The sequence below is a fragment of the Mirounga angustirostris genome, unplaced genomic scaffold, assembly GCF_029215605.1.
Source record: "Mirounga angustirostris isolate CCGP_5_RB_7025 unplaced genomic scaffold, mMirAng1.0.hap1 SCAF_13, whole genome shotgun sequence".
Taxonomy (NCBI): Eukaryota; Metazoa; Chordata; class Mammalia; order Carnivora; family Phocidae; genus Mirounga; species Mirounga angustirostris.
In genome coordinates, this window is record NW_026991721.1 from 108,427,495 (window position 1) to 108,440,332 (window position 12,838).

The following is a 12,838-nucleotide window of genomic DNA, read 5'->3' on the forward strand; positions in this document are numbered from 1 at the left end:
TAACAGAGTCAGTAAAGGGCAAGGCTGGAATTTGCGTCCAAGCAGTTAATCTCTAAAATCTGAAATTCTAGCTCTTATCCTCCATGCTAGTAACTTTCACTCTGATTTGGCCATCTCACAGAAAGAAATATATTTTGCACTGTGATCCAGGATGCATATACAATCCTGGGAAACACACTTACCTTTACAATATATGATGCCCTCTGGTAGTTTCTATCTTAGAACATTCTGATTCTAAAATTATATTTTATTTAAAAAATTCTCATCACCACTCATGAAGTCGATTTCATAATCCACTAATGAGGCACAATCTATAGTTTAAAAAGCTCTGTACTATTTTTATTCCCACCCATATGGGTAAGCTAAATGCTAAATATGCTAGGCTACATATGCTAAATGTTATAGTTTCTAGCGAGATCATCTGGGCGTCAAAAGAGTTTCTATACTGTTTTCTATGCTTAGAAGATCTTGGAAAGTCCCTATCTTTCCATTTTGAAGAGCTTTGAAAATACCTTAAGTGAAAATTTTCTGGCCACATGACTGCTGTGTCAAGAATGTTCCCTTCCTTCAGCCTGTTTGTAAATCTTTTGCAGTCAAGATCTGCCAACACTTTCGTATTTTCTTGATTTGTAGCATAATTATTTGTTTTTGAGCTTTATGTGTAGATGTTCAGTCTTGTGGACTGTAAATTGCTGATCCCAGGAACAGATATAGTATATGCTTAAAACTGTGTGTTGTTCCATTCACATACATACAGTTAAATACTATCTAATAATTAATATAATAGCTCAGAACCTTGGTGTATTTGCAATACATATATAAAATATATATATATATATATAGTTTGCACTGGCATCCTTGGCCAAATTTCTCATATGAAAATTCTACACATGATAGCTTTTCTATCAAAACTCAAAATAAAGCTACTAATTATTAATTATTACATATTTAAAATGTATAGTATTCTTAATTATAAACATCAGAACAAGTTCTGGAGATGTTCAGAGAATGATAGCTTTGGAAGAGCCCTTGGAAGTTAACAGGTCAACCTTTCAGTCAGAGATCTACCTTCCTCACCCACAGACATTCAACCTCTGCTCGAATGGCTTAGCCATGGGGAGCCTCCTGCACTGTTGGTGGTTTTAGCTCAGACCCTTCCTTACACTAAGCAGAAAACATCCTTGCAATTTTTACCCCTCATTTAGTTCTGTTTTCTCTTTCTTTCATATAGTAAACCTTCAAAGATTTGTACACAGCTATCATGTCTCTTAGGCTTGTGCTCCTTTATTGGTCTTCAGACCCAACCCCTGGTTCCAGAGCTCTGTGTCACCCCAGTTTGTTTAAATAGCCGTTGAAATATATAGACCATATAGGAAATGATGTAGACTACAGCAGTAGTTCCAAAGATCTGTTTATTACTGCCTAAAATTATATTAAATTTTTAACAGCTACAACAAACTCTTTTTTGGGAGGTTTAGTTTTGTGTGGATTTTTTCTCTTTTTTTTAAGGAACAGTGTCAAGACAGATACCTTTTTTCTTGGAACTGAAAAAAAAACCCCAAACCTCTAGCAAACCAAACACATACAAGCAAGCTGCAAAGGAAAAGACCACATTTAAATGAACATTTATTCATCACAAAGAATGAAACTACAAATCACAAACTGGCAGAAAATAAATGCAACACATATAAGGACACAGGACCCTAGAATATATAAACAACTCCTGTCAATTAGGGAAAAAGAACCCAAGAGCAGATTTCTCAGAAGAGGGAACACAAACAGTTCATAAACACATGAGAGCGCTCAATTCATCAGTAATCAGGGTGATGCAAGTTGTTGTCAGTAGATATTATTTCTCATCCACAAGAAGCATTACACCTTAAAGCAAGAAACTGGAGGCAGCCCAAATGTCCAATGACAGAAGAATGAAAAATCTTTGTATGTTCATTTAATGAAATGTAATACAGTAATGAACATGAAGTACAGCTAAATTAATGACAAAGAATCTAAAACATAAAATTGATTGAAAAAAGCAAATCATAGAAGAACACAGATGAAATGGCTTCATTTATATAAATTACAGAACTTGGCAAAATTAACTACACTGAGATAAATTTACATGTGGTAAAATTATACCAAAAGCATAGAAGGATGAACACCACCCTACGTGGTGGTCGCTTCTGTGAGGGAGGGAGGGACCCGGCTGGGGAGGGCATGTGAGACCTCAGCAATACCAGTGAGTTTCTATTTCTGAACTGGGCAGTGGGTACAGAGTTCTTCTGTTATTATTAGCCCTTAATTTGTTCCTATATTTTACAACATTTATTTTCTAAGACATGTTTCACAATTAAAAAACTTTAAAAAGTAAGTTGAATGCAAATACATGACTCTGCAGTTAGTTATCTTTGCTAAACTGAACTTTATTACTTCTGGTTTATCATTTCAGTTGGTAAAGATGACTTGAATCTTAATTCCATCCTCTATTTTATTAATAACTTTCTTTGCTACTCTACACCTTCTACAAATTATATAGATCAATGTACTTTTAAAAAATGGTATCACTGAAAAATCTGTGGCTACTCAGTTCTAAAAATTTAGGTAAATTAATACATAGTTTCTGACACTTCTGGGGAAGATGGTGGAGTAGGAGGATCCTAGGCTCACCTTGCCTGTTCCATGGATACAACTAGATAACACCCTCATCAGTGTAAATAACCCAGAAAACGACCAGGAGCCTGGCAGAGAAGACTCTCCACAGCTAAATGTAGAGAGCAGGCCACATTGAAGAGGGCAGGAAGGGTAGAGATGTGGTTGGGAACTAGATGGACCCGGGAGACTGTCCCTGGGAGGGAGGGACTCATGGGCTCAGAGGGGGAGAGAAACAGACCCTCCCACCAGGCAGCCCACATGGGGAAGATGACTCATCAGAACATTTGGCTTTGAAGACCAGAGGAGCCGAATTTTGTGAGTACTTACAATTAGTGGGCCTTACCACCTGGAACTTTAAAAATCAGTGGGCTCGGAGAGCCGGGAAGGTGAGGGGAAACTTGAGTCCCCACCCTTAAAAAGACAGGCCTACGAATAGCCCCACAGAGATACAGCACAGGTAGCAATTTGAAAAACACTTAGGGCACACAGGAGAGAGATTTGTTTACTAATTTCAGGAGCATATGCTAAGGGGCTGGAATCATTGGGAGACTCCTCCTGGAACAAAGTAGATGGCAGGTGCCATTTCCCTCCCCTGCCCCACAGCATAAACACAAGGCCACCTGCAGGAGCCAGCACAGGGGCCAACACCCACTACCTAACTTGCTAACATAGCACCCTGCCCCACTGTGGACCCACCCTCTCCAGCCAGGCCTTGGCTCCAGGTCTCCTCCCACAGCACAATCTGCAAACCCTCCTAACACCCCATGTCCTGCCCTGTGCGCTTCTGTGGATCTGGCCCCTCCAACCTCGTCTGCCTCAGTCCTGGCAGCTGCAGGCCTCCTTCCACAGAGGACTGGTGCAAACCTTGCTGACACTGCCTACCCCACCCTGCTGTTACCCTGCAGCCCTGCCCCCTCCAATAGGCTCTTGGCTGGAGCCCTTCTGAAGATGTGCCACAGGCTGTCAGTGTGCAGGCAGCGCTGACAGGGGCCAGCAGCCCTCTAAAGTGACTCCTGCCCTAGGGAGAGGGAAAGATAACCACACACACCTGTCCCACCACGTCCCCAGTCCCACTGCATCCCACACCCCCCCCACATCAATTGTATACATCATCCAAACAGAAAATCAACAAGGAAATAGTGGCAATATAAACAATCTAAAAAAGAGCCAATCAGAGATGAAGAACTCAAAAAATGAAATTAAAAATACACTGAATGGAAGAAATAACAGAGGAAGCAGAAGAACAAATCAGTGATCTGGAGGACAGAGTAATGTAGAGCAATCAAGCTGAATAGGAGAGAAAGAGAAAAAATGAAAACAGACTTAGGAAACTCAGTGACACCATCAAGTGTAAGGGGAAGAGAGAAAAAAGGGGGCAGAAAATTTACTTGAAGAATTAATAACCGAAAACTTCCTGAATCTAGGGAAGGAAACAGAAATCCAGATCCAGGAGGCACAGAGATACCCCCCAAAAATCAACCCAAGGAGGCCCACACCAAGACACATATGGCAAAAGTAGCGATAGAGAATTTTAAAAGCAGCAAGAGAAAAGAAGACAGTTACATACAAGGGAAATCCCATAAAGCTATCAGCTGATTTTTCAGCAGAAACTTGGCAGGACAGATGGGAGTGGCATGATATTCACAGTGCTGAAAGAAAAACAGCCAGGGACGCCTGGGTGGCTCAGTCGGTTAAGCGTCTGCCTTCGGCTCAGGTCCTGATCGAGTCCCGCATCCGGCTCCCTGCTCTGTGGGGAGCCTGCTTCTCCCTCTGCCTCTACCTCTCTCTGTCTCTCATGAATAAATAAATAAAATCTTTAAAAAAAAAAAAGAAAAGAAAAAGAAAAACAGCCAAGAATACTCTATGCAGCAAGGCTATCATTCAGAATAAAAGAAGAGATAAAGAGTTTCCCAAACAAACAAAAGTTAAAGTAATTCTTCACCACTAAATTAGCCCTACAAGAAATATTAAAGGGGACTCCAGAATATTATAGGCATTTTCTTTCCACTGTAGGAGTAAGAAAAACAGGAACCACAAAAGCAGTAAAAATAAGTATATCTATAAAAATCAGTCACAGGATCCACAAACTAAAAGGATGTAAAGTATGATACCATATACCTAAAATGTAGAGGGCAGAGGAAAAAAAAATGGGTTCAAATTTAAGGACCATCAACTTAAGATAGATTGCTATATGCAGAATTTGTCAGATACAAACCTAATGGTTACCATTAAATCATAAACCAGGAGTAGATATGCAAAAAAACTTTAGAGAAAGAAATTCAAGTATATCGCTAAAAAAAGCCAACAAACCATGAGGGAAGAGAGCAAGAAAAGAAAGGAACAGAGAATAACTACAAAAACAACCATAAAACAAGTAACAAAATACCAACAGCTACATACCTGTCAATAATTACTATGAATGTAAATGGACTAAATACTCCAATCAAAACACACAGGGTGACAGGGTGGATAAAAAAACAAGACCCATCTATATGCTGCCTACAAGAGACTCAATCAGACCTAAAGAAAGACATCTGCAGATTGAATGTGAAGGGACAGAAAAACATTTATTGTATTAATGGAAGTGAAAAGAAAGCCAAGGTATGTATGTATGTATGTATGTATGTATGTATGTATGTGTGTGTAGGACAACCTAGACTTTATTATTTATTTATTTTAACAAAATAAACTTTAAAACAAAGATTGTAACAAGAGACAAAGAAGGACAGTATGTAATCATGAAGGAATTCAATCCAACAAGAAGATACAACAATTATGAATATTTATGCATCCAACATGGGAACATCCGAATACATAAAATAGTTAATAATAAACTAAAAGGAACTACTTGATAGTAATACAATAATAGTAGGGGACTTTAACCCTCTCCCCCCTTACATCAATGGATACATCATCCAAACAGAAAATCAACAAGGAAACAAAGGCTTTGAATGACACACTGGACCAGAATGTATCTAACAGATACATTCAGAACATTCCATCCTGAAACAGCAGGATACACATTCTTTTCAAGTGCACGTGGAACATTCTCCAGAATACATAACATATTAGGCCACAAAACAAGTCTCAACAAATTAAAAAAGACAGAAGTCATACTATACAACTTTTCTGACCACAACCCTATGAAACTAGAAATCAATCAAGAAAAAATCTGGAATGAACACAAATACATGGAGAGTAAATAACATGCTACTAAGAAATGAATGGGTGAACCAAGAAATCAAAGAAGATATCAAAAATTACATGGGGACAAATAAAAACACAATGGTCCAAAATCTTTGGGATGCCACAAAAATGGTTCTAAGAGGGAAGTTTATAGCAATACAGGCCTACCTCAAGAAGCAAGAAAAATCTCAAATAAACAACCTAACTTTACACCTAAAGGAGCTAGAAAAAGAACAACAAACAAAACCCCAAAACAGCAGAAGGAAGGAAATAATAAAGATTAGAGCAGAAATAAATGATATGTAAACAATAGGACAGATCAATGACATCAGGAGTTGGTTCTTTGAACAAAACAAAAACAAACACAAACAATAAAATTGATAAATCTCTAGCCAGATTCATAAAAAAAGAAAAAGAGGGAAGACTCAAATAAACAAAATCAGAAATGAAAGAGGAAAAATAACAACTGACTTCACAGAAATACCAAGGGTTGTAGGAGCATATTATGAAAAATTATATGTCAATAAATTGGACAACCTAGAAAACATGGGTAAATTACTAGAAACATATAAATTACCAAAACTGAAGCAGGAAGAAATAGAAAGTTTGAACAGACCAATTATTAGCAATAAAATTGAATCAGTAATCAGAAAACTCCCAACAAACAAAATTCCAGGACCTGATGGCTTCACAGGGGAATTCTTCCAAACATTTAAAGAAGAGTTAATACCTATTCTTCTCAAACTATTCCAAAAAACAGAAGAGGAAGGTAAACTTCCAAATTCATTCTATGAAGCCAGCATTACCCTGATACCAAAAGATATCAGATACAGACACTACAAAAAAAGAGAACTACAGGCCAATATCTCTGATGAACATAGATGCAAAAATCGTCAACAAAATATTAGCAAACTGAATCCAATAATACATTAAAAAAATCATTAACTGAGATCAAGTGGGATTTATTCCTAGGATGCAAGGTGGTTCAATATTTGCAAATCAATCACTGTGATATACCACGTTAATAAAATAAAGGATAAGACCCATATGATCGTTTCAATAGATGCAGAAAAAGTACATTTGACAAAGTACAACATCCATTCAAGATAAAAACCCTCGACAAAGTAGGTTTAGAGTGATTGTACCTCAACATAATAAAGGCCATATATGAAAAACCCACAGCTAACATCATACCCAATGGTGAAAAACAGAGATTTTCCCCTAAGATCAAGAATAAGACAAAGGTGTCCGCTTCCACCACTTTTATTCAACACAGCACTGGAAGTCCTAGCTGCAGCAATTAGACAACAAAAAGAAATAAAAGGCATCCAAATCATTAAGGAAGAAGTAAAATTTCCAGTATTTGCAGATGACACAATACTATATATAGAAAACTCTAAAGACTCCACCAGAAAACTACTAGAACTGATAAATGAATTCAATAAGGTTGCAGGATACAAAATCAATAGACAGAAATGTGTTGTATTTCTATATACTATTAATGAAGTAGCAGAAAGAGAGCTGAAGAAAACAATCACATTTACAACTGCACCAAAAAGAATAAAATACCTAGGAATAAACTTAATCAAGGAGGTGAAAGACCTGTACTCTGAAAACTATAAAACACTGATGGAAGAAATTGAAGACAACACAAATGAATGGAAAGATATTCCATGTTCATTGGTTGGAAGAACAAATATTATTAAAATGTCCATACTATCCAAAGCAACATACAGATGTAATGCAGTTGCTATCAAAATGTCAACAGCATTTTTCACAGACTCAGAACAATCCCAAAAGGTGTAGGGAACCACAGAAGACCCCAAATAGCCAAAGCAATCTTGAAAAAGAAAAATAAAGCTGGAGGTATCACAATGCCAGATTTCAAGATATACTAGAGAGTCATAGCAACCAAAACAGCATGGTCCTGGCACACAAACAGATACATAGATTAATGGAACAGAATAGAAAACCCAGAAGTAAACCCACAATTATGTGGTCAATTAATCTTCGACAAAGTAGACAAGAATACGCAATGGGAAAAAGTCTCATCAACAAATCGTGCCGGGAAAACTTGACAGCAACATGCAAAACAATGAAAGTGGATCAGCTTCTTACACTGTACACAAAAATAAACTCAAAATGGATTAAGGACCTAAATGAGAGAACTGAAACCATAAAAATCCTAGAAGAGAGCACAGGCACTAATTTCTTGATATTGGCTGTAGCAACATTTTTCTAGATATATCTCCTGAGGTGAGGGAAACAAAAGCAAAAATAAACTATTGAGACTACATCAAAATAAAAAGCTTCTGCTCAGCAAAGGAAACAATCAATAAAATGAAAACATAACCACTGAATGGGAGAAGATATCTGCAAATGACATTTCCAATAAAGGGCTAGAACCCAAAATATATGAAGAACTGATACAACTCAACACCCAAAAAACAAACAATCCAATTAAAAAGTGGGCAGAAGGGTGCCTGGGTGGCTCAGTTGGTTAAGCGACTGCCTTCGGCTCAGGTCATGATCCTGGAGTCCCGGGATCGAGTCCCACATCGGGCTCCCTGCTCAGCAGGGGGTCTGCTTCTCCCTCTGCCCTCTTCCCTCTCGTGCTCTCTGTCTCTCATTCTCTCTCTCTCAAATAAATAAATAAAATCTTAAAAAAAAAAAAAAAAAGTGGGCAGAAGACATGAAGAGACATTTCTCCAAAGAAGGCCTACAGATGGTCAACAGACACATGAAGATGCTCAACATCACTATCATCAGGGAAATGCAGATCAAAACCACAATGAGATATCACCTCGCACCAGTCAGAATGACTAGTATCAACAACACAGGAAACAACAGGTGTTGGAGAGGATGCGGAGAAAGGGGAACCTTCCTACACTGTTGGTGGGAATGCAAGCTGGTGCAGCCACTCTGGAAAACAGTATGGAGGTTCCTCAAAGAGTTAAAAATAGAACTACCATATGATCTAATAAATTACGGAAGCAGCCTAAGTGTCCACTGATAGATGAAGGGATAAAGAAGACGTGATACACACACACACTGGAATATTATTCAGCCATTAAAAGAATGAAATCTCGCCATTTGCAACCACAGGAGTGGATCTGGAGGGTTTAATGCTAAACAAAGTCAGTCAGTCAGAGAAAGACAAATACCATATGATCCCACCTGTAAGTGGAATTTAAGAAACAGAACAACTGAAGAAAAAAGTGACAAACCAAACCAAAAAACAGACTCTTCAACTATAGAGAGCAAACTGGTGGATGTGGTATATATATATATACATACAATGGTTTTTACTCAATCTATATGATACTTTCTTTTTTTTTTTTGGAAGTAGTGTGAAAACTAAAGTTACATTGTAAAATGCCTAGATTAAAAGGAAATAAAATCTTTAGTGAGAAAAATAATTTTTAAAAAATCTAGGTTTTTGCCAGGAAACAGACTCTTAACTATAAAGAATACACTAAGGGTCCCCAGAGGGGAGGTGCGGGGGGGGGGGGGTGAAACAGTTGATGAGGATGAAGGACACTTGTGATGAAAAACGAAAAAAAAAAAGAAAACAAAAACCATCTAGATTTTTGTAGCCAAGTACTGAAAGTTTTTAGTTTAGAGTCTTTGCATTTAGCTTCCCATCTGTTAATATGACTTACATCCATTCAATTTAAGAAAAGTGTGGGTGACTACTAAGTGCCAGGACCTGGGGAGACAGTGATGAATTACAACAAATGCCCCCTGTCCTTAAAATCTCAGTCTAATTAAAGAAGACTTTGAATATTAAATTTTAAACTAACCCCCTCTTTACATCATCTTAGTATTTACTCACATCTTTGGGAAAAGAAAAGAATAGCTTTTCCGATTTTTTCCCAAGTCCTTACCTATTTCTCAATAGGCAACTGATTCCTGCTGGCAGGGAATTTATGGGCTTCTAGTCCATTCCCCTAGAGGAAAAGAGCTTCAGGAAGAGTTAGCTAGCTACTAAGGGTAACTGGCATTCTACGGGGAGCTAATCTTCAAACTGTTTAAAGTAACACTGTCACTTTTCCTCCACATGAAAACCAGCATACAGAAGGGATAAAAGTAGGGCTGCCAGTCTTTTGGAAAGGGAGTGGGAGGGCTAGGCACACCTGTCATTAGCTTATAGCTATTCAATTTAACAAACATTTTAAAGAAAAATAAAATAAGGTATTATAACCACATTTATTTACCTACTTAGAATAATTTAAAAAATATTTTCCACTGTGCTTATTTTGACAGAAATTTTGACTAGAATATTGGGGTAATGTAATGACAGAATGATATGGGGTAAAAAGCAGACCCTACTCTTTGTCCTCCCTCTTTTAAACTAACAAGAGAAAAAAATGGAGGCTGGCAAGTTTCTAATTTTAGTTGAGTGAGGGCTGGGTGGTTCTCTTAAAAGCTCCAGCTAGGCAGACAAGGATAGAACGTTCAGGAGAGACCGTTTCCGTACCGCTAACTTATTATTTAATATTGTATCTACAGGGTGCACATTGCTGTACCTCAGTAAGAAAAATTTCACAGGAACTTAAAACGTTGTACAATTTATTTATAAAAATATATGTTTGTTCTTACCAGCAGCCTTTTCATTTTGGCCCGGAATATTATTCTGTCTTTTCCACAAGGGAACAGACTCTTCTTGAGCGGTTCTCAGAGTCACAGAGGGATGGCTTTCTTCATCAACAGGACATCTGTGGGCGCAATGTGAAGTCCCACCTTGCTGGGGCGCCACTTGAGTGCCATCTGAACCATTTATTTTTGCTAAAGTTTGGCACTCAGAAGAACAATACGGTAGAGAAGGCATCACAGTGACAGAGTCCGAACAAACAGCTGCGGGTGGAAAATGACTTTCCTGATTCCAGTGATTGAACTTGTGTTCTGTTGGAAGCACATGCTTTGAACGAAAATAGTGACTTGTAATTACGTTTTGAGAATCTTCAAGTGTTACCTGTTGACACTGAGACACTTGTGTATTTTTACTACTCCTACTATTTGACGGAGACTTAGGAGGAGGATGAGGCACAATCAGTCTACCCTGAGCTTGTAAGAGTCTGTGGGCTCTGCTCTCGGACTGGGGCCGAAGGACAGAGCCTTTTCTGTGTGAGCACACGAAGGCTGACTGCACTTGAGCAGATCTTGTTCTTCGGATTACTCTTGTACCACCTTGTGGTGGACTTGCTTTCTGAGCTTTAGAACTGCCACTTTGCAGAGGGGGTTGACTGCCCTCTTTTTCTGAGGGTGGCCAGGCTTGTTTAGCAACGTTATAACCTGAAGGCATAAAACAGTTCAGAGGCACATGGTCTGTCCCAGCTTCTCCATAAGCAGCGACATTGTCAGAGACAGAATCCTCCTCGGGCTTCGTTCCATCAGCAGAATCTACAGCACTTAGGGCGGGAACTCTAACGGCGTTGCCGGCAGCACCACTTTTGGTCTGAACGTGGAAAGGCTGAGACCACTGCTGAGATAGCTCTGTTCTGTTCTTCAGTGAATGATGGTCTGCAGCATTTTTTTCTGTATCTCCAGTTTCATCAAACCACCTCAGTTTTTTAATAATCTTTGGAATTTCTGTACCTTTTTCTTTTGTTAATTCAATACTATCTCTGATAGCTGCTGCTTTTTGATTTCCTAACTTAAAGCTATGGTTTATAACTAGTGCCTTAAAACAATTGTGTTCGTATTTAGATTCTTTTTTTAAAATACTTTTCAGAAACCTCACACCATTTCTCTCATGAATGTTGTATTTCATCTTCTTGTGCTGACCCACTAAGTCACAGTTAGAAATCATGTTAGACACTGACGTTGATGTTTGGGGTATTTTGTGTTTTTTATCATTTGAATCAGAGTTGTGAGGTATATAGGCAACTTGGAAATCATCTGAAAACAAAGGCAACTCTTCCTTATCACAATGGAAGTATTTTAACTTCTCACCGTTAACGTTGGTCAATTCTCCTAACTTACCAGAACCCGGCGCAGGCTCGACTTCCTTTATATGTAGACTGCTCTTTGGTAAAGGCCTAGCCGGCTGCGTATGACGTGGCAAAACCATACATGTTGCCACAGGTACAAATGGAGTAGTTCTATTTTCTTGTGTTAACTCGGAATCGCTCCCTTGGTCTGAAAACGCAGCCGTTTCCTGTGTTGGACTATCTGGAGTGGCCCAGACTCTGCTGAATTTAAAGTTTGGGCTCTCAGTAACAAATGGTCTCGCCCTTTTGAATGTTCCAGAAGAGGAGTCAGTTGCCCTCACAGGGCTAGTTTCGGAGACCTCTTTGCTTTTTCCGTCTTGTACAAATATGGGTGGACTATATACAAAGGCTCCTGAATTATTAGCACTATTTGTCACTCTTTCCACAGGTGGATTTTCTTCTTTACATTCACAAGAAGGCAGAATGTTAGGATTACTTAAAATATCTGAGAAAGGTGTGACAGTCTGAGTATTTGGATCATTTACATTTATGAGCCAATTATTTATATGCTGAGTTTTAGAGAGTGACGGTTTATCTTCATCAAAGCAGCTTAGATTAGTTGATTGCAGATTTACTGATTTGAGAGAAATGAAATTCTTCTGGTTTGATGTGGAAGGCTCCTTGTTAAGGGTTAAATATATTTCTTCATGTTCCCCAGCCTCAAGACTGTCTATACTCGAGAGGGTTTCAGAATTTGTTATTTGATTAACTTCATCACAAAATTTCTGAAAGAAAAAAAAAAAGGAACATTGTTATACAGCTTAGAACTTTTTAAACACCAAAATTAATGATTCGACACACCACTGTTACTGAGTCCTATTGTCCTTGTCATATTAAAATAAAGTAATATGACTATAAACAGTGTATCTAAATAATCTATATCCCTGGAGTAGTCCTCAGAGTGAAGAAGAGGGAGCCAACAAAGACTGACAATAAATTGTATTTGCCTGAATTTCTACACCTAAAGTTAAGTACCTAATTATTCTAGCCACGGTTATTGCTTAGAAAAT

The 12,838-nt window shown here is 38.2% G+C and overlaps 1 protein-coding gene across 5 annotated transcripts in view; it reads right to left on the bottom strand.

Annotated features, from left to right (window-relative positions):
* CEP126 (centrosomal protein 126) overlaps positions 1 to 12,838 on the bottom strand; it is a 94,323-nt gene that overhangs the window by 18,425 nt on the left and 63,060 nt on the right. For all 5 annotated transcript variants that reach the window (XR_010407137.1, XR_010407138.1, XM_045895195.3 and 2 more), the window contains one exon: positions 10,438 to 12,553. Coding sequence is in view for 3 of the 5 variants with exons in the window: in XM_045895195.3 (XP_045751151.1) it covers positions 10,438 to 12,553 (2,116 nt within the window). In the remaining 2 variants the exon portion in view is untranslated. The remainder of the gene's footprint in view (positions 1 to 10,437; positions 12,554 to 12,838) is intronic.